General features: G+C 44.8%; 1 protein-coding gene across 1 annotated transcript in view; it reads right to left on the reverse strand.

Moving 5' to 3' along the window:
- Positions 1-6,340: 6,340 nt before the first annotated feature.
- The window catches only part of LOC107113820 (cerebellin-4), a 36,525-nt gene continuing 18,160 nt past the window's right edge, over positions 6,341-24,705 (reverse strand). Inside the window, exon 3 of the mRNA XM_015415202.1 lies at positions 6,341-6,538. Within this exon, the coding sequence (XP_015270688.1) occupies positions 6,341-6,538 (198 nt within the window). The remainder of the gene's footprint in view (positions 6,539-24,705) is intronic.

The following is a 24,705-nucleotide window of genomic DNA, read 5'->3' on the forward strand; positions in this document are numbered from 1 at the left end:
AGATGATACAGAATCCCCCCCCCGACACACACACACAAATAATGCTGGGGAAAGTGACTTCTTTTCATAGTGATTTTTGACACTAAATGGTTTTGCATACATTTTCATAGCCCTGATTTGCCATCACTCTCAGTTGACTTCACATACCTTCAACCACTCTCGAATGGTTATGCAGAATTATTGTGGAGTCAGCAAGTTCACTGTGTGATCCCTGATTGGCTGGATGTCCCCTGTGATGAGCCCAGGAAGTATTGTCACTCAAAAGTGCTCTTGTTTTCAATGAAATCATAATACAGATATATCTGAGGAATGTCACAATGTTGACCCATCCACCGTGTGCTCACTGATTGGTTACGATCACCCATATGACTGAGCCAGGAAGCACAAAAAAGAAGCAGCCAAGCTGGGGGGGAAATGGTATTGAAGGAGCCGCACCTTGGGGGGGGAGGGGGGACAGTGGCACAGCTAAAAGCAATTCAAAAGGTGGTTATTGGATCCATCACAGAACTTTGGAGACACATTTCTGTTCCACTGAAAATACTATTAACATCCTGAAAATCAAAAATGGAAGCTATTGGTTGTGGCCCTAAAGAAAACATCATGAAAATCAGGTAATAGATTCTGAGTAATATCCAAACTTATCACATTATCCCCATGAAGCTGAACTTGAAGAATTTGACTGTACCCACATTTGGAATTAATACTACCAATGATTCCCAGAATTCATCAGTGCCCTGTAAGAGGGGGCATCCTACCTTCAGAGGTACATGGGCATTTAGGGAAATATAAATCTGGATTTTTCTATGCAGTTTTGAGGAGCTTCTTTAGATTCTCTCTCCCCAAAATTCTTTTCATCTGCCTTACAACCTTTTGTCCTCTTCTCTTTTTAAATTATCTTTTGGGTTGCGATGTTCCATAAAGCTGTTCTTGCAGCCATCAAAAATTACCATCTCTCATTCAATTATGTATTGCCATCCTATTTTAATTAACATATATCCTTTTAGAGCTCAGTGATAAAATCTGATGAGATGTAATTACAAATGTGTCAGTATATATCTCTCTCTCTTTTTTTGCAAGACGTAAATCATTTAAAAACCAATGCCATGTCTTACCCATCTAGCTGAAGAATTTTGCCGGAAACAAATGGTGAACTTCTTACTCCCCAGCTCTGCAAATAAATCTGAATATACTCTTGTTCAGATGATATACAACGATACAGCCAAGTGAATATGGATTAGTCTGTGCATTGGTCAGGCTGGGCATTTCAAAAACTAGTGGTAATTAGTATGGAGAATATTCAGTCCAGTTGAAGTGTGTAGATTTAAGACTCTGAAAATAGATGAAACATGGTGCAGAGCTTCTGTTGGGTTCTACGGGTGTGAGCTTGATCTCCTCCCAGACTCAAAATTGACAGTATTTTCTTTCAAGAATATTTATATACCCACTTCCTTCCTGAGCATCTCAGGATCTAAGGTGACATACTGATGATACACTGGGTCCTAAGAGGCACAAGCATCTCTACACTCAAGGAAGGGATATTCCCTGCTTCACGAAGTCTACTGTGATAGTCTACAGATGGAAAGCTTTATAAACCCCAGCAGGAAAATTGGACAGGAGTCCAGTGGCATCTTCAAGACTAACAAAATCTATTCTGGCATAACACAAAGCTCATGTCATCCCTTAGTGTCTAGTGAAGTGGACTCCGACTGCCAAATAGGGTTGTGAACCTCCAGATGGGGCCTGGAGATCTCCAGGGATTACAACTGGTCTTCAGACAACAGAGACTGGTTCTCCTAGAGAAAATGGCTGCTTTGGAGGGTGGACCTTATGGCATTATACCATGCTGAGGTCCCTCTCCTTCCCAAAACTCACCCTCCCCAGGGACTACCACCAAATTTCTAGGAATGTCCCAATCCAAAACCAGCAACTCTACTCCCAAAAACTGGAATAAATTGTGTTAGTCTTGAAGATGACACTGGACTCCTGTTTTATAGTCTACTGTTTTTCTCATGCCATCCTGAAGTCTGCTCCTGAGGGCTGGAGACCTTTGGGGAAAGGGCTGGATGCAAAACAAGGGGCTGCATCTGAAGTAGGAAATGTCTGAAAATTGCACACCCTCTTTCATATGTGAAAGTGCCTCTTACAAGGGTGCCTTAAGGTCTAGCCCATTGAGACTAGTGACCTGAATGTGAGTTCATCCATTAATCTTCCCTTTCTGCTATCCAGTTTAGGATTTTGTTTAAATGGAAGATGTAAGAATATTTGTTTATCCCTGTGCCTATCACTGTGTAAAGAAAGCACAAAGAAGGTTAAAGGGGTGGGTGATGACATGGGAACTAGCAAGTCAGCACTGCACGCTGCCAGCTTTCACCCTAGAATTAATCACTCAGTAGGAGAGAAGAAAACATGCACCTGAGATTAATATAATTTGGTGTGACCACTTCCAAATTCAGTTCATCACTCTTTGCCTGCATCCTAATTGTTTCAATTTAATCCTGGGAATATGCAGCTGTCCTGTATCCCTGCACACTGTTATCATCTATAGTCTTTGTCAGTTTCTCTGGGGAGGAGTAACAATTCAAAGGCACTGTAAAACCCTACGCCCAGCCCTCCAAGTAACTATACACAGAAAGAACCAATGGCTTTCAGATAAGGCACTGAGAAATGTCATTCATAATGCCTAGATGAATGCCTAGTTAGTAGATTCAGCCTGGAGGTGGAAACAGCTATATGTGCAAGCAGCAGCTACTCCACCAATCAAAGATGCATCCAGGCTACCCACACAAAACCTCATTCAGGAATCCCTAATCCAAGACTGGGGCTGTGGCTCAGTGGCTGAGCATCTGGTGGACATGCAGAAGGCCCAAGGTTCAAGCCCCAGCATCTCCAGTTAAAAATATCAGAAAGTGGGTGATGTGAAAGACCTCCACCTGAGACCCTGGAGAGCTGCTGCTAATCTGAGTAGACAATACTGATCTTTATGGACCAAGCTTTGATATAAACCAGTTTGTGTAACTGACATACTACTTTGCACCATTACACTCTTGTTTTGGTAGCCATACTCTTGCGGATATCTGCTCCCAAATGCACATGCCCCTAGCAGGATCAGGATTCTGGACTTTGATAATCAGCAATGGTGGTCAAGTGTGCCATCAAAGTATTGGACATACATATGGATACTGTAGTCCTTTGTCTATATTTTGCATTCTACAGACTGCACTGCTGCCTATCCTCTGGCTGAGCAGAATGCAGAAACATCTCACAGGAAGGACTGTAGGACTCACTCTGTGCCATCACTAAACCCCCAAGCTCTTCTGCTCATGTCCACAAATGCCACAAAGCCCAGAAGTCCATGCCATGCCATGTTGGCTGTCCATGGTTTACCATATATGAGTTCAACAGTGCACTTCTAAAGAACATTACACCCTTTATAGCCCATGCAATGGACTTAGATGGATGTGACTCCAATTAGAGAGAGAAGAGATTGGATTAATACCCCAGTCTTCACTACCCAAAGAAGTCTCAGAGTGGCTTACAATCTCCTTTCCTTTCCCTTCCCCACAACAGACACTCTGTTGTGGGGAAGGGAAAGGAAAGGAGATTGTAAGCCACTCTGAGACTGAGGTGGGGCTGAGAGATCTCTCTTGAGAATTGCCCTTTAGAGAATAGCTCTGAAAGAACTTATGACTGACTCAGGGACACACCAGCAGCTGCATGTGGAAGAGTAGGGAATCAAATCCAGTTGTCCCAGATTAGAGTCCGCACTCTTAACCACTACACCAAACTGGCTCTCATTAGGTACTGCCCATTGGTTACTTCTTGTTTGGCCTTCTTCTGTAGGCTAGGCCAAGTCACTATCTTTCTACCTCAGTTTTCTAATATGTGAAATGGGAACAATGGAGTCACAACATGGAAAATATATCATAACAAAGCTAGAAAGCAGTCTGCAAACTTTCTTTAAAAAATGTAAATTATTAGTAATCTTGTTGATTTCATTTGAAATGTGGTGCTGGAGGAGATACTGTGGATTGTCAAAAAGACAAACCAGTGGTTTCTAGACCAAATCAAGCTTTTAACTCTCCCTAGAAGATAAAATAACTAAACTGAGGCTATCGTACTTTGGTCACATTATGAGAAGACAAAGAGTCACTGGAAAAGACGATAATGCTCGGAAAAGTTGAAGGCAACAGGGAAAGAAGAAGACTGAACATGAGATGGATGGACTTAATCAAGGAAGCCACGGCCCTCAGTTTGCAAGACCTGAGCGAGGCTGTTAATGATAGGACATTTTAGAGGTCATTAATTCATAGGTTCAGATGGGTAGCCGTGTTGGTCTGAAGCAACAGAACAAAGTTTGAGTCCAGTGGCACCTTTAATACCAAGAAAATTTAATTCTGGGTATACACCTTCATGCATGTGCTAACTCTTTTACTATCTATATGCTAATTTGCTGCTATTCACAGGTTTTACCGATTGCTTTGATCCAATCTTAGCTATACTTACCACTAAGTTACTTATATATCTTGACTCCAATTAGCCATTCCTGGCAACTAACCCCCACCCAGACACATCTATATGTAATAGTTGGCAAAGTCTGTTTCAAATGTATCTGAAGGTGTGTGCCTGCACATGAAACATAGTTGGCAAAGTCTGTTCCAAACGTATCTGAAGGTGTGTGCCTGCACATGAAAACTTATCCCCAGAATTAAACTTTATTGGTCTTAAAGGTGCCATTGGATACCACATAGGATCAGAAAAAAAAGAGAGGGGACATGAATCAGAAGCAACTTGACAACATTTCACACACACACACACACACACACACACAATCATCTTGGTAGCATGCTGGTTGCTTTCTGGTGCATACCACATAGGACTACAGCAAACCTAGCCAGCCTCCTACAGTTGTTATATAACCTTGCATAACACAATTCTAACTGACATCAAATGAAAATCGTAAAATGTTTTTTTCCAGATGCCCAAAGGTTACCCCAAAAAAGGTTACACTAACATATATTAACTTTTATTATGTAACAGCAACATAATAAATAAATTTATGAATTCATATGGCCTTTACAAAAAGACAGGAAAGATATTGCACCAAATTCAGGTACCGGCTATTTGGACTGAATATTTGCTAAATGGATCAGGTACAACGCAGCCTAAGTGAAGCGCCTTTTAAAGTCTCTGATTTCAATGGAAGAATTTAACAGAACTTGGGAAATCCCTCCTGCTGACCTCAATAGAGACCAAAATGTTTAACTTGGGCTGCATTGTGCCCACGATATCTATCATCATTATATACATTTGTGCAATTAAGGCAAAACCAGATGACACCTCAAACACAACAGAAGGCTTGAGAAACTCACATAATTTTTTTTTAAAAAAAAGAGAGGGGAGAGCTCCTGTCTCCAACTAATGAATTTGCTGTGCCTAAGGAATGATTCCCTTCGGTTTTTAATAAAGTGGTTATTATCAATCATGTTAATTAAAGGTGAAGAGCCAGTGTAAAATGTCCTACGGAGCAAGACTGTTTTGCAGAGGTTTGCCAAAATGATCCCATTTAACCTGGGTAAGCATTTTTTTAAGCAGGATAATCTCTTCTCATTATTAGAAAATACTTTCAGTAGAATATAAATCCCCTCCATGTGCAAATAACATCCGACCCATGCCTTATTCACTTTCAGTAGGGTGGTCTTCTTTGAGATTAATTATTTGAAGGAAAACATCTAAGTGGACCATCCAGAACACTGTACAAAGAGAAGCAGTGAAGTCAATTGCTCATCAATAAACATTATCTATTCTTTTCCCAACTGAACGGAATGGATTTATGTTACATTTTTTTAGAGCGCAAGAGGAACAAAGGCATGATATAACCAATATATCAACAAACAGTTCTTTGGCAGTTATGTATTAATCTTGATTGAAGACTGAACTCAAAGGATTCTGAAATCATAGACCTGGCTGCCAGTGTTTTTAAAAAATAGAATTGGGGGGGCAGGGAAAGAACACCATAATTATCCACTTCTCCCACAAATCCAACATGTCCAGTAAAGGAATGCAGAAGTAAATCTTGCAGGCTGTTGTATTTTGTAACATGAAGCATAGATATTTATTGTCTGCTTTAAGTCTTAATCCAAATGTACTGTATTCAAACACATTGAATTTTCGGTGAAATCTCAGAGTAGTTCAGGTCGGCCAATCGCCACAAAGAGAATCCATATTTACCCATGAGAAACCGAGAAAGAAAACATCAATCCAAAGGATGAGGAGATGATCTTCAAAGAACAGAAGCAATGGACCGATCCACACCTGGATGAATGTCACAGGGAAATTGACCTTACAGGGGGAAGACCAGGAAGCCAGAAAATGTTGAATACTGCCATCCACCAACCAGATTACCTTTCTCCAGTTTCAGGTAAACCTTATCTTCCTTGTCTAGATAGAGTAGAACTCCATTTGTTGCAGCTTCACGAGTGACATCTTTGTCCCCGGCAAATGCAGAAATGACCGGTTTCCCATTTAGCATCAAGTTCACCTACAAGAAGGAAAGCACTGAAGAAACTCAAGTTACCAGTGACCCATCTGACTTTAATGAATTCTATGCAAAGGACCATTAAAAGCCACATGTAGCTTGGGGACTATAAACCAATGTTTCAACAGGATTTCACAATTAGCAGTAATGAACAATTACCTAGTTTGCATGTGGTAGGAAGAGAGAATACAAAATGTATTAGTGATGACAGGGCTACATTGGGCTTGTACTAGTGATAAGAGGATGTCTTCTGTTCTGCTGTTCTCATTGTCCATGGATTGTCTCTGCCCCAGATCCTGCCCCACCTGTCTTCCAATTTAACTTCGATCACTTTCAGCGTTAATTTTAGAAGACTGTCTGTTTTCTGCTTTGTGTCTTTTAAAAACCATTGCTCATACACATGAGTGCCCACACACTATAGTTAAATTACAGTGCAAAAGGGAGAGGCTGTGGCTCAGTGGCAGAGAATCTCCTTTGCACACATAATCCCAGGCTTTTCCAGTTGAAAGGATCAGGCAGTAGGTGGTATGAAAGGCCTCCGCATGAGACCCTGGAGAGCTTCTGCCAGCCAGAGTAGATAATCCTGACCTTGATAGACCAATAGTCTGACAGTGTAAGGCAGCTTCATGTGCTCAAATCAAAGTCTGACTACGACCCCGGTCACATGGGAGGCTTTGAGCCGCAAGAGGGACGCATCGGGGTTGCATCAAGCGGCGTGCACCCGTCCCCGATCTGTCTCTTCCAGCCGAAGATGCGGATCAAAAAAACCCCTAGAAAACACTAGTACTTACCGGAAAATCCGCTGCAGGGATGGCCGTCTGATCACCGGCGCGCCCGTCACTCGCACAGCATGCAAGGTCCTACCGAACTGTGCCTGTGCATGCGCAGCAGGCTTGACTCGCTCTCCGGTCTGTGGCTTCCTCCCAGCATCTGATCATGCCGGGGAGGACCTGCGTGGCGGTTGGGGGGATGTATCTGATTCCACCGCCACGCTTCTCTTTTGATGCGGCTCAAAAAAGCCGCACTTTAGCCGTGCCTTTCCCCCCAGTGTGACCGGGGCCTACATTGCATCAAGATTCCTTTTTCACCTGGTTCTTGAAGCTGTTTGTTTGTTTGTTTGTAGAATGTGTGTGCCATCTGTCCTGAACCTGCATGAGGTGGCATATGCATCTGTGCATGTTAAAATCCTGTAAGGACAAAAGCATGCACAGTTGTCTCAGTGAAATCATAATGAAAAAAGAATGGTGAATTGCTAATGTATTAGTGTGCATGTAAAGTGCTGTCATGTTGCAGCTGACTTGTGGCAACCCCTTGGAGTTTTCAAGGCATGAGACTTTCAGAGGTGGTTTGCCATTGCTTGTCTCTGCAGAGCAACCCTAGACTTCCTTGGTGATCTCCCATCCGAATGTCTCTTGGTGGTCTCCCATCCGAATACTAACCAGAGCCTGTGCTTAGCTTCTAAGACCTGATGAGATTAGGCTAGCCTGAGCCACAAGATGATTTGGAACCCGGGAAATTCAGTGAAATTCAAGTACAGGGAATTTTATAAGCATCCTTAAACCTTCACTGCTTGTGACCCACCAAAAACAGTTCAGGTAGCTTTTAAGCTATGAGATCGCTGATTGGAACAGATCTCTACGAGAGGGCCTGTCTTTGCCACCAACTGCTGCCCACTGAATCCCTCCCCCCACTTATTTATCTCCTGAACAGCAGAGGGGGCAAAGTGAAGGTCTTGCTATGAAAGGAGCAACAGACAGATATGGACCCTTTATCTGCCAACAGAAGTGTCCTTCCATCATCAGACGAGAGAGTAGGATACAAACCACCGAAAATATTACTGCCAGTCCGCTAGCAGCAGTTTTCTTCTGCCGTCCTGTTTTCTACAGAAAAGGGAATGGGGGCCAAACCCCTAACAAGCCCACAATACATGGTTTGTGGTTGAAAATCAAAAGTACTCCTAAAGCATTTGGATAATGATTCATGGAGTTCCTTAAGCTCCCCAAAGTGACTCATCTTGCCAGAGTTGGATTTGTTGTTACAACTGACCTCCCCTCCCCTCTGTATAAGTGTATCGTCTCATTTCTCATAGTTCAGGTATCACTGGCCATGAAACTGGAGGGCTCCCAGGTGAATATGTGAACTGACTCAGTTGAAAAGCAGTCTCTGGGAAGGCAGTGCCAGGCAGCATGCTGTCTTGTGGTGGTCTGTCATGAGCAATGGCTCATTCAAAAAATTGCAGGTCATGCCTGTTTCTGCATTCATCATTGAGCACACCTGTGTGAAGCTGCCTCAATGTGAATGCTGTGTCAAAGTTTTGTAACACTTGATTTTTGCTACAAAAATTACCATTTGGGGGGGGGGGTGTATGTACATCCATCACCCCAAATCCATTCATTTACCCTGATTAGCTCCCTAGTGGGGACCCAAAGCTGCTTCCAACATTATTCTCACCTCTGTTTTATCCTTGCAACAACCACCATTCTGTGTAGGGCTGCCAAGTCCCCTCTAGGGATGCCCCACCCCCCACCCCCCACCCCAGGCCCTGTTGCCCATCAGCAGCAGGAGAGAAAAAAAATCATGGTTTTCCCCTAGAGATTTCAATGATTCCTAGAGCTACTCCTTGTTACGTCCAGTAAGAACTTCCATTAAGTACATGAGGGTGCATTTTAAAAAGACAGTTCTCCTGAGATGCTGTGGCCCCTGCAACCTTCCCACTGGTTGCCAGGCACTGCTTGGCAAGCCTAATTCTGTGGCATAGGTTAGGTTGAGAGAGAGTGATTGGCCCAAGATTACCCAGTGAGCTTCTGTGGCAGTGCAGGGATTAGAACCTGAATCTCCCAGATCCTAGTCCAATGCCAACTCTATGCTCCCCTGATCTAACACTAACCACTCTAATACCTTGCCCTGATCTGCTGCTGTTTATAGGGTTGCCAGACCCCCAGTCCAGCCAGGGGATCCCCCGGTCTTCGGGGCTCCAATCTGCCACCGGCTCGCTGGCCAGTGGGGGAAGCCTCACCCCTGAACTGGGACATCACCATGCGACATCCCTGTCACAATGACATCACCTAGAAGTGACATCATCACATTGCTGCTGTCGGGGGGGTGACACTCTAGTTTTTGAGCAAACTCTATGGTTCTGAGGGCAAAAGACCACAGAGTTTTGCCCAACTCTGTTAGGGGTTTGGCCCCCATTCCCTTTTCTGTAGAACACAGAGCATCATCCCCCCTCCACTGTCGGCAACTCAATGGCATCACTTTCAGGTGACGTCATTGTGGCATGCACACAAAGCATGCAGGCCATAAGAACATAAGAGACGCCAATGTTGGATCAGGCCAAAGGCCCATCCAGTCCAACACTCTGTGTCACACAGTGGCCAGAAATACCAGGTGCCACCAGGAGGTCCACCAGTGGGGCCAGGGCATTAGAAGCCCTCCCACTGTTGACCCCCCCCCCCAAGCACCAAGAAGACAGAGCATCACTTGCCCCAGAGCCCCTAGCTATACCTTGTGGCTAATAGCCACTGATGGACCTCTGCTCCATATGCTTATCTAATTCCCTTTTGAAGCCGTCCATGCTTGTAGCCGCCACCACTTCCTGTGGCAGTGAATTCCATGTGTGAATCACTCTTTGGGTGAAGAAGTACTTCCTTTTATCCGTTCTAACCCGACCTCTCAGCAATTTCATGGAGTGCCCACGAGTTCTTGTATTGTGAGAAAGGGAGAAAAGTACCTCTTTCTCTACCTGCTCTTTCCCATGCATAATCTTATAAACCTCGATCATGTCACCCCTCAGTCGTCGTTTCTCCAAGCTAAAGAGCCCTAAGCGCTTTAACCTTTCCTCATAGGGAAAGTGTTCCAACCCTTTTATCATTCGAGTTGCCCTTTTCTGCACTTTTTCCAAAACTATAATATCCTTTTTAAGGTGTGGTGACCAGAACTGCACACAGTATTCCAAATGAGGTCGCACCATTGATTTATATAGACCAGAAGCTTGGTAGGACCTGGCCACCATAGCTGTTTATGAGATGGGAAAGAGAATTTGCCCCTGTTGCTGAGGCCGCCAGGCCAGCCCGCCCTTCCCATTTGGATGCACGCAAAGCAAGGGAGCTTTGGCCCATTCGCCTTGGCAGCTCGTACAATTTTCTCTCCTTCCCACATTGCCCACTTCCTTTTGAAGAGTTTCATAACAGTTTACAAAGCGTTGCCTTAAAAGGATGACAAGGCGAGGCTCATTTGCAGCTGCGAAAAAAATTCTCAAAACACCCATCCTCTCCCGTCTCCTTTTGCTTCAGCATGACTAACTACATCTGCCTGGCGACGGCTCACTGCTGCAAGCGTTCTGTTGCACACACAGAGATCTAAGCACAGGGCAAGTGCAGGCAAACCTCTGAGAGCCAGTCAAAAACCCAGGAAAATGCCACAGGAAAAAAAAATGCTTCACACTTTTAAAAAAGTCAGTCAAAAAGAAATATAACGTAACATACAGGAGGGGAACCTGCAAGGACTTGTGAGGGTCATTTCATTTCCATGTATTCTCTTCCACGCATAATTTCTTCTTTCTCTTCTCTTGGCAGCCCCCATATTCTCTCCCTTTTCCCTGCTTCCTTCTCTTTTCCCTACTCACCTACCAGCCTTTCCTTTATCTGCTCCCACAGTCTTCAGCTTGTTTTCTTATTTATTTACTTCATTTATACCCCACCTTTCTCCTCAATCGGGAACAAAAGCAGCTCACATTATTCTCCTCTCCTCCATTTTATCCTCACAACAAACCTATGAGGTACTGATTGATTGATTTTATTCAAGGCAAGAGCTAGCATATTAAAACAGATAAAACCAGGGCTATTTTGGGGCAGGAACGCACAGGAACGGAGTTCTGGATGGCTCCAGAGTTGGCCACGCCCACTACAGCCAAAACCTCTGCGTGCGTTGCTACAGAGGGAAGGCCTGGAGAGCGACCCCCCACCCGGCAACTCTGAGGCGGGCAGGTCACAGGGGGCCCTGGAAGGGTCAGGGAGGCATTTAAATGCCTCCCCATGCCTTCCCTGGCCTGTCCAAGGGCCAACAACAAACAAGGTAAACAGAATAAGAAGCAAAAGGTGGGTGTGGCTGGATGACCACACTTCTGGCAACACGGGGCTGCGGCCTAATATGCTAATGAGCTGTGGTGTCAGGGTGTGGCCTAATATGCTAATGAATTCTGCTATTGGGTGTGGCCTATTATGCTAATGAGTTCCTCCTGGGCTTTTTCTACAAAAAAAGCCCGGGATAAAACCAAATTAGGTTAGAACAGGAAAACCAATAACACACTTATTATAATACAAAAGAATAAAATGTAACATACAGATGAGAACATGGCAATTATGACGGACATAGCCATTGTAGTATACATACAAAAGTGACTAAATGCCTAACATTTACCTGACTGAGCTACTTTCTGGTTCTTGAGGCCAGCCAATGAAATTTGGCTAAATTAAATATAGCCTCAGGGTGCCTATTATCCAGAAAGTTCTTCAGGAGTTGCATTTTTTGACTGGAAGTGAGAGGAATAGTTGTGGAAAACGGGAAGATATCACAATAGTCATTATATGCCTTGCAATCATATACGACATGAATTAAAGTTTCTACTCCTTCATTACAGCAGGGGCAAATACAATCTTCAAATGGCATTTTATTGAATCTCCCCAAGCAGGGGTCTTGTTGTAGAAAAAGAGCTGCCGGAGCTCATTAGCATAACTCATTAGCATAACTTATTTGCATATGCCACGCCCCCTGACATCACCGGAAGTGACAGAAGGCCACACCCCCTGACATCACCGGAAGTGTGTCAGAAGGCCCGGCTACTTACCCTCCTGCTTCATCCTCATTCCCAAACGGAATGAGGATCGAAGCAGAGGGCGGGGTAAAGAAGGGGCGGGGCTTCACCACGTGACAGCCCCGCCCCCTAGAGGTTCTCTTCCGGAGCTCCGTACCTGAGAGCTCCCCCCCGACTAGAGCCCTGTCCCCAAGTAAGAAAGAGTTACTGGAGTCAGCAAGTTTCCATGGCAGAGTGGGGATTTGAACCTGGATCTCCATTTTATTGAATCTCCCCAGTAAGAAAGAGTTACTGGAGTCAGCAAGTTTCCATGGCAGAGTGGGGATTTGAACCTGGATCTCCATCCTAGTCTGACACTATAACCACTACACAATACTGGTGCTCAGCTTTCCCGCCTGTCCTCCCCCTGGCAACCTGTCCCTGGGAAAAGTCTGGCCAAGATGGAAACACTGTGCAGTAGCAAGTCACTTGCATGAGTTGTGTGGTGGCCACTGTGGGGCCTGGACAATGTGTGCAAATAGAGCGTAAACTGTCTCTAGGCTTTAGGAAACTTGTGGGGCATCAAGTCATCCAGTAGCCACTGCTACACCTGGGCAAGATGCACAAATTTTATAGGAGCAAGTTGTCCCAAGGTTGCCCCCTGTACCTGGCCTTATTGAGTTCTTCCTCCAGAGGAGGAATGATGGGAAGATAGATGTATGGCCAGGCCAAAATAGCCCTGAAAAAGGGCCCTTCCCTGATATTTACTGACAAAAACCAAGATCTGAAGGCTATCAAAATTGCTATTGCCTAGCAATCCTGACAATGGTTACTGAAATCCTATTTCTTAAACGTACAGGCACTGCTTCTATTATTTCAACGGGTTGACCCTCTCTCTCTCTCTCTTTTTTTTTAGAATTCATTTTTTTTCTGCAAACCTGGGGCTTTGCTTCTCTCACATTTGTATAAAGATCTCTTGTCTATCCATGGCTCCCATCTTAAGTATTCCTCAACTGGGGCCATATTGAGAATTAGATATATTGATAAATGGGGGACCTGTAAAGGACTTGAGGGTGGCGATAGCCTTATCTGAAAGCCCCCATAACTTCTGCCATTTTCCAGCTTCCTTTTCTCCTTCCCACCCACCACCCAACTTTAACTTTATGTGCTTCAGCTTTCCCTTCTCTCCCTCTTGATCTGGGAAAACTATGGCCAGTTATGTGGTGCCAGGCCAGGACCAGTTGCGCCAGTAGGAAACCCACAAGGACTTGCGGGGTCACAACACTTTTTCTTGTACCCCTCCCCCACTATTTCCTCTTTTCTTCCTCTGGAAAACCCCTATATTCTCACCTTTCCCTTCCTCCTTCTCTCTAGTCTGCCCACCAACCTACCTTTTAACTGCTCCCCATCTTCAGTTGTATTTATTATTTGTTTATAACCTGCCTTTCTCGCCAATGGGGGCCCAGAGCAGTTTACATCATTCTCCTCTTCTCCATTTTTATCCTCACAATGACCTTGTGAGGTAAATTAAACTTAGCATGTGTAACTGGGCCAAGGTCACCTACTAAGTTTCCACAGCAGACTAGTGGTTCAAACTTGGGTTTCCCTGATCCTACTCTGAGACACTAACCACCCCTCCACACTGGCTTTCATGGGGTGGCTGCTTTTGAGCAGTAGCAAGCAGTCAGGCCAGTCAGTGGTCAGTACCTGACCCTTATGAGTTCTCATTGTAAGGCCAGAACACCCCTCAAAGGGGCCTTGTCCTCTCCTCCTGCCTTTAACAGGCAGAAATCAAGGCTCGAAGGCTGGCCATATCATTGTGTTTGTCAAACAATAGCCACTGAAGGAATCTGTTTTGTAAAGTGACAGGTGTTTGGGGGAGGGGGGTTAACCTCCCTTTTTTGAATTCAGACTTTTCTGCAACTCTTATGCTTCTCTCATGTCTACAGAAAGATCTGCCTTGTCTTTCTATGACCCAAATGTCCAGATTTAAGAATCCACAGGTGGGGTCAGGCTGAGAATTAGATATTTTGACCAGCTGGAGACCCAAGAGGACTCGGAAGGGGGCATCTCATTTCCCCTCTCTGTGACAGGGAGCCCCAGCTGATCACTTTCAAATGGTAGATTGGAATGTTGAAGAGAGAAAAAAGGAGGAGTTTGGCAGTTTAACTACTGGTCAACTGACAGAGCTGAGGGGTGTTGGGATTTGATGCAAGAAGGGTGAGGAGATCTGCTGGGTGTTAGAAAAGACAATGTCTGATGTACAAAGAAGAGAAGAAGACCCTGCAGGGGGCAGCAAGAAGACAATTAGATAGGATAGTGAGGTCAACACCAATGTTCCCTCTAACCTGTGGAGTCCTGTGAGCAAAAATTCTACTTTGTGAGCTACTGGCATTAAAGTTGTGAGCGAGCGATTTGGCTGCTGCATAAATTAGTTTGCTCTGGAGCCCCCCTTCCTGAGCTAAGACAAAAACATGTGTGCTGGAGGGTAAAAAACTGTGAGCTAGCTCACACTAACTCAGCTTAGAGGGAACACTGGTCAGCACCTCTCTTTTAAAGTGTCATTCCTTGTCTGTCTCCAGATTGCTACTCTCAGGGCAATTTCCCCCTTCTTCTCGGAAGAAGTCTTACCGTCTCTCTCAGCTAGAGATGTAGTTAGGAACCAATCTCTGTCTCTCCTCTTTCCTATCAAATATATTAATTCCTAAACAAACTTTTATCTACTCTTTAATCAGGTTGTGCATCGTTGCTGTGTTAATTACTCTGCCAACACTGGGTAGGCAGGGAGTCTATCAGGGACTTTTGATGATAGGTGGGGTTTGGGTGTTACTGTCAAAAAGAATTCAAAGTTGGGAGGACTATCTGCTCAGTGTTATAAGGTTTGGGTCCTGTTCCTGTCAAAAACAGATACAAGCCTTTCTGTTAATGTGCTTTTAGTCAACTAAGAAACCTGATTTTTATTGGTTACACTTCCTTAGGCCCCAGATCACCAATTGCTTTGTTACTATAATACTGAGAGGTCTGGAGAAAAGGAAAACAACAAAACAACTAAGTCATGCATACTGCTTAAATAGGCTGTGGTCACACAGAGCATTAGCCATGCTACAGAGACGGAAGATAGGCGGATTTTCCGGGCGCAATCACACCACAACATCTGGGAAGCGTAGAGTTCCCGTGGTGAACCTGAGGCTTCCCGCCGAAGATGCAGCTTAAAAAACTAGTATCTCTGAGGTACTAGTTTCCGGAAACCTCAGGGCAAGGGCGGGTGTCTGATCGCGTTTCCGGTTCACTCGTTTTTTGTCTCCGCTCAGGAAGGGATGTGGCTCCAGAGCAAACTGATTGATGCAGCGGCCAAATGGCTCACTCACCACTTTAATGCCAGGAGCTCACCAGATTTTTGCTCGCAAGTAGGGTTGCCAAATGCATTTTGGCCTCTGGCCGGTGTCTAATTCGTCCGCGTGCGCGTCACCCGGAATTGACGTCGCACGCTGGGGGCGGGGCCACACCATTTGTTTTCCCCTCAAATGGCGTGGCCCCGGCCACCCTAGGACGGCCACAGCTTGGCACGATGACGCTCCTTCCCTCCCTCCCGTGGTGCATGGCTTACTTCTAAGGAGACCTGGGGGGGGGGTTCTGGCTGCTGCACCGCTTCTCCCGGCTGTTGCTTATCTGGAGGCTTCCCTGTTCCCCCTCCCCCCCTCCCCGGACATGCATGTGCACGCGCAGAGCCCCCTCCTCTTTTCCGTACCCCCCACCCCTGGCTTGGCCTGCTCGAAAGGAACTCTCTGCACCGGGCAGCAGAGGGGGAGGTGCAGGGGGGGCCTGGCAGGAGGGCGGCCCGGCTGAAGCTCCTCCTGGAGGGGACCGGACGGAGGACACAGTTTGCATTCCTCTGCAGCCCTGGAAGGGGTTTAACCCATGTGATCGGGACCTCGACGGGATGTCTGATCATGCAGCTGTGCGTTATTTTGCTCCGAGGCAAACAGCCACGCTTTCCCCCCGCATTTTCCGGCCCGTGTGACCGGAGCCATAAATCTGTTTCTTCCTTGTTTTCATCAAGCCTGCGGTGTAGTTACCCTGACTGCTTGGCCTAGGCTAACCATCTCTTGTCCGATCCCTCAGGGACCCACAGGAACTTACATCATTCTTCTCTCCTCCATTTTATCCCCTCATCAACTGTGAAGTTGATTAAGCTGAGAGGAACAGCGACTGGCCCAAGATCACCAAGTGAGCTTCTGTAGCAGAGCAGGGTTTCGAGCTTGGGTCTCCCAGATATCAATGTGAAATGCTATCCACTACATCACACTGATTTTGGGTGACTCATGCAGGTCAGGTTGTAGCCAGTCACCCAGTGTTTGCTGCCAGACCTGGCCCCAATTAATCCTCCTTCAAACGCTGAAACAGTCCTGGAAAGGGCCCTTCTCCTTCCCCTTGCCCTTTCCTGACAGAAACCAAGGCTTCAACTGGCAATACTGTAGTAGTTGCCTAACAACGGTTTCTGAGGACATTCATTTCTTAAAGCTGCAGGTGCTGGTTTTATTATTTGGGGGGATAGGTTACCCCTCCAATTTATTTATTTATTTAGATTTCAGAATTTTCTGCAAACCTGGACTTTGTAAGGTTTGTAGAAATATCTGTCTTCCCTGTTCATGGCTCCAGTCTCCTGATTTAAGTATCCACATATATAGCCACATTGAAAACTGGATATATTGATAGGTTTTTACATACAAAAGTTAAATATCCAAAAATCAAGTTTGCTGAATGAGTGCCTGGTACTAAAGAAGATTATGGGTGAATTAGAAAGTTAGTGGACCAATGAAAGCCAACCAGAATACATTTAAAGGAAATATTTGTCTCTGAGTCACGAAGGGAATGAAGATAGAGTTCAATGCCTTAAAAACCTTAAGGTAAGCTGTTTCCCAAAACAACAGCCAAAAGGAATGTCAAAGGAAAATCTGAAATCCAATCTTTTATTAAGGTAAAGGTTTCCCTTGCTCGAAAGCCAGTCGAATCTGACTCTAGGGGCAGTGCTCATCTCCGTTTCCAAGCTGAAGTGCCAGCTCTGTCCAAAAACATTTCCATGATCATGTGGTCAGCATGACTAGACACCGTGGCGCAACACATGGCAGCTTGCAAGTTTTTGAGTTCTCCAGAACTCTTCATCAGGATAGATGGTTTGTCAACATCCATTGTGATGAAGAGTCCTGGAGAACTCAGAAACTTACACATTGGGTTTTTTTTGTCATTTTGATTGGTCCTTATAAAAGGTACTGACATGGCTTTAATGTATGACTTTTGCTTTGGACTGATGGAACCCCCATAAACTTAGCTACTGAACCATTATGGGAAGAAGCCCCAGGGCTAAAACTCACATAATGCTAAAAGCATAGTATTAACACCTCCAACCAGTTGTGATCCTGAGATACAGGAAAGAAATCAGGCAAAGTAGAAAATGTTCTAAAAGCTAATAACTTCAGTTACTTTTAACTTGGCTAGCTAAATGAACATAGAGGCACATGAATAGACATAGGAACATTTGGGCTTAGGAACATTTAACTGTATGTTGGACAGTGCCCAAGATTTCTCAACACAATAAATACTTGTGCTTTCAGAACACTGAATCATAGAGCGAGTAACAAAAGAGGTGATTCTCAGCTTAATCCTATGTGGTTCCCAAGATCCAAAACAAGATGCAAGCATTGTTCAGCAGCTTAGAAGCAGTGATCACAGCACTACTACCAAGTTCGATGCATTATGCAAGTGGAAAATTGCCCAGAAAGTCCAACAGAGTCACATTTCATTTCAAAAGGGGATTTCCACCCTCCAAAAATGAAAAGATTACAAAGAAGAAAACTAAAAGGTATATTCAGGGGGGGCACAATCCCTTTAGGGAGCTTGGGAGTTATTCTTTAAAAATAGAAGTTCAAACAAAATGTATGCTGCATATTTGAAATGGCACAAAAGGTTCCAAAGAGACACTAGTGTGGTTAGCCAGAAAAGAAAGCTGTAACCACTTACATAGAAAAGAAGAAGTCTTGCCTGGTGATACAAATGAAAAGCACAAAACTCTGGTGAGCCAAATGTAAAAGCTATAGTGAGGCAAGCCAAGAGGAATTAGAGAAGCAAATGGCTTAAGAAGAAGAAGAGATTGGATTTATAGCCCGCCCTTCACTACCTGAAGGAGTCTCAGAGCGGCTTACAAACTCCTTTCCCTTCCCCTCCCCACAACAGGCACCCTGTGAGGTAGGTGGGGCTGAGAGAGCTCTTTCAAGGACTGCTCCTGAGAGAACAGCTCTGGGAGAAATATGACTGACCCAAGGTCACACCAGTGGCTGCAAGTGCAGGAGTGGGGAATCAAACCCAACTCTCCCAGATTAGTCTGTGCTCCTAACCATTACACCAAACTGGCACAAAGAGAGCGAAACTCTCCTAATCACCACACCAAACTAAAAGAGAGTGAAACTAACAGTGTAATCATATGCCCAGTGACTCTGGTCTAAGACTACTGATTTGAATGACCTTAAAATGAAGTAATTCTGGATAGGATTGTGCTGAAGATTATCTACAGTAAATAGATCTGAAGCAGGAAACTGGCCAGGTGGGTGCAGTAGAGAGAAGAGAAATGGCAAGGACCGTGGTGCTGTATACTGAGAAACTGCAGACTAGTGTAGGGCGGTGGTTAGAGTTTTGCACTAGGGTTCAGGAGCTCTGGATTCAAATCTCTGTTTGCCATGAAGCTTATTGAGTGACCTTGGGCCAGGCACCGTCTCTCAGCCTAACCTACCCCACAGGGTTGTTGTGAAGATAAGTTAGAAGAGGGGAGAACAATGTAAGCTTCTTTGCGTTCCAAGTGAGAGGAAAACTTGAAGTAGGTAAGTTACTGAGTAAGTAAATAAATGAGTTCTGAGCTAACTGGAGGAAATACAGGGTGAAAAAGTACTAGAAAAAATATGTATTCTTTTGATCACTGATGTTGGGGAAATGAACTCACTTGAGCTGTACTGAAGTTTTGAAGGTTTAATATTTGCAATTTCAGGAGAAGAAAAAAAGTTTTAATGAAAAAAAACCCTTAGTTTTGCACATTTTATTTGTATCATTCACAGTTATTGTCCCCATGACTGGGCACTGTTTGGGCATATAGATGGACTCATTCCATTCCTCAGCCAATCAATGGCTCTCTCATGGGGATGTTCATCCAGATGTGCAACTTGCTGAAAGACACACAATGCAGAGGGATGTGCAGCAGTTATTCCTCTGCAATGCGGGGACGTGCATTTGGGAATCATCTACCTGGTTGCCCTAGCAATAGAAATGATTTCTTTCTAACAGTGACACATGTCCCCTTTAGCCAAAGAGTGCAAAAAAAATCTTAAGGTAGGGGACACTAGGACTGCAAGAATGGGAGGGAAAGTTTGCAAAATACTTCACCCTCGCCCGCACATGAGTGTTGAACTAAGATCTGGGAGACCCCAGTTCAAATCCCCACAATGCTATGGAAGTTTACTGAGTGACTTTAGGCCAGTTGCACACTCTCAGCCTAACCTCGCTCACAAGGTTGCTATGAGGATAAAATGAAGGAGAGGAAAATGATGTGAGCTGTTCTGGGTCTCCAACAGGGGGAGGAGGTGGGGTATAAATAAAATAAATGAACAAGCAAATAAATAAATGCAATTCAGCAAACGTGAACATGAACCATTGTTCTCGGGCAGTACATCTGAAAAGCTGTTTCACCGAAAGCTGCTGAGGGAGACAATTGGGTTACGGTAATGGTTGGAGGGTGCAGAGCTTAGCAAATATTAGTCTTGTCAGTGCCTGGCTGAGAGACCTCCTGGGCATCCTGTATAAGACGCCATGAGTCCATGAAGGAAGCAAGGTGGGTTATTCCCAATGCATCTGAAAATTAAATGGTAATATATCACTGATCAGAGAGGCACAAAGTCAAGAGATCTGCAGACTGTTTACCAGAAGAAGTGGCCTCCTTTTCATTCTAGGACTGAAAGGTATGAACACAAGAAAACCCCTGCTGGATCAGACCAGTGGGTCATCTACTCCAGCATCCTGTTTCACAAAGTGACCAACCAGTTGCCTTAGAGGACCAATATACAGGACATGCAGGCCAAGGCCAACTTGGATGCTGCTTCGTAGCGCTGGTATTTAGATGTCTGCTGCCTCTGTATAGGGAGACTCCCTGCAGTCATCATGGCTAGTAGCCATTGATGGACCTCTCCTCCATGAACCTGTCTAGCCCCCTTTTAAAGCTGTCTATGCTCATGGTCATCACTATATGTTAACTGCTATATGTAGGCCCCGGTCACACGGGCCGGATATCGCGGGGGGGTGGCGTGGCTAATTGCCGCGGCGCAGTTTGATCCGCGATTACACGATCAGATGCGCCGACGGCACACCACGGGTCCGTCCCTCCGCGCCGGCGGGTAAACGAGGGTAGTGATCACATGATCCTGCAGTGCAGCAAAGAAGCGGCACGGCACGATCACACCAGCAATGGCTAGGCGCCGCTGCCGTGACAAACGGGGTCATTTTTTTAAAAAGCCGAAACGGCACTTTTGCTTTCCTCTTTGTGCGCATGCGCCGTTGGGTGCTTGTGCGCATCTTGTGGAGACTTGGGCAAAAAAAAACTGTTTGCGAAGGGACATGGGCAGGCGCCGGATGCCACCACTGGAAACGCGATCAGACGCCAGCCCTTTCCCCGTGGTTTCTGGAAACTAGTACCTCAGAGGTACTAGTTTTTAACTCTGCATCTTCGGCGGGAAGCAGGTTCACCACGGGAGCTCTACGCTTCCCAAATGTTGCGGTGTGATCGCGCCCGGAAAATCCGCCTATCTTCCGTCTCTGTAGCGTGGCTAATCCTCTGTGTGACCGCAGCCATAGAAACCTTGAATCAATACATTTTTGTATTATGTAAACCTTTTAACAAAACCAATAAAAAGATATTTAAAAAAAAACCTATATCCACTGACAGTGAGTTCTACAGTCTAATTGAGTATAGGAACATAAGTCAAGCCTGCTGGATTGGGCCAATGATCCACCTTAATTGCCAATGCAACAACTTTTCAAAAAGGAACTTCTTCCCTAGGTAAACTGGTACAAAGTTTAAAAAATATGCCTTTTCATTTTATGCTTTTAGTTTATGCTTGCAGTCACTGTGCATACAGAGAAAGCCTTCCTGAGGAAGAATCAGCACAGGTAGCAGGAGAATGTAAACTAAAAATCATCTGATGGAATCGAAAGTCTATACACTGGAAATCACAAGTCCTGAAACAAAAGGTTATTACCTGGAATAACATGAAATGAAAACTTCGAATGGCTTTGCTGATGGACATCTCCAGGATAGTTACATGGTAATCAAGTTGAATGAGTAACGACATTACTAAAAGATGTTAAAGTTCGCATGTTCACCTGCATTTCTATATTTGGGGAGGGGGGATCAGAAGAATAAAAAATGAAAGAAGGTAATGGCCTATAGTAAAAGATAGATGATGTTTCACAGTAAATCCAGGGGCAGACCTGACTTGAAAACTTAACAGAATGAATTGGAAGAGAAGACCACAGGCTGAGGAATCTCATTTTGGTACCCTTCTCAGATTTAACCCCCACTTAATAAAAAGAGGACAGCAAGCAAATGATAGGGACTAAAACCTTTCATCTTGGTGTGCTCATTTTCTAGTTGTGGGGCATTTTTTGAATGGGGGACATATTCGATATTACTCTAGAGTAGTTCAGTCCACTTTATCTTCATTCTATCTCATTCTGCTGCAGGTTTACACTAAAGTTCTGACCCTCAAACCTGTCAATAGAGATATGAAGGAGCTGTGGTGGCTCAAGTGGTTAAGACGCTGAACTGCAGGCTGTGGAAGGTCAGTAGTTCAGCAGTTCAAGACCCAGGTGCCGCATGATGGAGTGAGCTCCCATCTCTAGTTCCAGCTCCTGCCAACCTAGCAGTTCGAAAGCAAGAAATTGCAAGTAGATAAATAGGTACCCCTTCAGTGGGAAGGTAACAGCGTTCCGTGTGCCTTGGTGTTTAGTCATGCCGGCCACATGACCACGGAAACGTCTTCGGACAGCGCTGGCTCTTCGGCTTTGAAACAGAGATGAGCACCACAACCCTAGAGTCGGATTCGACTGGCTTTCGAGCAAGGGAACCTTTACCTTTACCTCATATCCTAAGTTTAATGCATCTCTCGGCACTTCCATTGAGAGGCAAACTAGATATTACACAGAGTTCCCTGTGACTTTCCTCCACTTAAAAAAAACCCCATCCTGGGCAGGCTTCAAATCTGAGCAGAAGAAAGATAGATGAGGAGAGAGTATTCGACCCTTTCCCCTGCTTCATTTTTCAGATCAAAATTGCCCTGTCCGATTTGCTTTTCTCCCCCACAGAATAAAAGAGGACTGTGGCTTAGTGTTCTGTTCTGTTTTGTTTTTAAATTTTGGCATGCAGAAGGTTCCAGGTTCAATCCCTGACATATCTAGCTAAAAGAATAAGGTAACAGGGGCTATGAAAAGCTTCTGCCTGAGACCTTGGACAGCTGTTGTCTGTAGACAATTATCTGGATAGACAAATGATCCGTTGAGTTATGAGGCAGCTTCATATTTGTAAGATAATGGAACTCATAGAATCACAGGGTTGGAAGGGGCCATACAGGCCATCTAGTCCAACCCCCTGCTCAATGTAGGATCAGCCTAGAGCATCCCTGACCGCTGCTTAAAGACGGCCAGTGAGAGAGAACTCACCACCTCCCTGGACAGCTAATTCCATTGTTGCACAACCCTTACTGTAAAAAAAGTTTTTCCTCATATCCTGCTGGTACCTTCCTGCCCTTGATTTAAACCCATGATTGCGAGTCCGATCCTCTGCTGCCCACAGGAACAGCCCCCCGCCCTCCTCCATATCTTTGTGGTGGGGGGGGAAACATTTCTGTTTTGCACATTCTGTGGAAAGCATGAAATGTGGGAGCCTTCCCGTTCCCCTCAGGCAGGCCATTCCACCAGGTGGACCTCCTTTTAGAACAGCTGCCTGAGGACTTTAGGCTGGGTCCCGTGCTTTCCAGCAGAATATACGAAACACAATTGTTCAATGGGGCATTTTTATAGAGGGATTAAAGCAGAATAGAATGGAACAGGCCAGGAGGGTTCCAGTGTAATGGGATAGGATTGTAGACCATTGTAACGATTATTCTAGCTATCATCTTGCTCTTCCTGCATTAAGACCATAAGAAGAGCCCTGCTAGATCAGACCAGCAATCCATCTATTTATTTATTTTTATTAATGTTGTTAGTTTTGTATCCTGCCCTCCCCGCATAGCAGGCTCAGGGCGGTTTCCATCGAACACAATACACAAACAATTTAAACCAATTAAAATACATCCAATAAAGTACAACAAAATCCCTACATGCTAAACAGGGCCTCAACAGATGAGGTTTATCTAGTCCAGCATCCCGTCTCACATAGTGGCCAACCAGTTCCTCTGGAGGGCCAACTACAGGGCATAGAGGCTGAGGCCTTCCCCTAATATTGCCTCCTTCCTGGCTCTGAGATTCAGAGACTTACTGCCTCTGAACGTGAAGGTTCCACTATATCTTGCCTTGGCAGTCTGTTGGTTGCACTGTCCTCAAATTCTGTAATCCTAGCCCAATTGCACTGTTCATTGGATGTCTTATGGTCTATGACTGCATTGTTGTTGTTCTCTGATCTGCCTTGTGTCTCAATGAAAAAGGTGGGCGTTAAAGTAAAACAAGTAAGAATCAAATGAAATATAGTTACTGGTATGGGGGTGACTTTGAGAGGACAAACATGAGGTTCTTAATACCCCTTCCCTGACATACAATCTTGTTTGCAGCCTTGCAGGCTCCTTTTCATTAAACACACACCACTAACCACTAGAAGGAAAGAGTCACTGAACTCCATGACACAGCTAAGGGTCATTTTCAAGCTGTGCTTGTGGGAATGCAGTATTCCTTAGAGACTGAGTCTCTGCCATTCTGGTAATGGCTCAATATGGCCAAGGAGAATTATTAAGTCTCATCATGTGACCTTAGTAGAGCAGTTTAGGGCTATACTACAGGGAAATACTTACACTATTGTGCTCCTGTCTGAACTGGGCCAATGGTATTCACTGTAAAAGCATGACATACAAAACATTTTCCCATCCAAATCAAAACACAACCCTATATTATAATAATATCCAGACTTGCTGAGTTCTTCAGATTGAGTACACCATGAAGCAGTGTCCCAGATCTGGTAGTACATTTGCTTCTGACCAAAATGTCATTGCTCAATAATATGTAATGACACTCAAGTAGAAGCATGGTCTTGATCTTGCTTTGCAGAACATCCCATAATACCAGCAGCCCCAAAGCT

This window comes from Gekko japonicus, unplaced genomic scaffold (genome assembly GCF_001447785.1).
Source record: "Gekko japonicus isolate JY-2015 unplaced genomic scaffold, Gekko_japonicus_V1.1 scaffold1861, whole genome shotgun sequence".
NCBI classification, from domain to species: Eukaryota; Metazoa; Chordata; class Lepidosauria; order Squamata; family Gekkonidae; genus Gekko; species Gekko japonicus.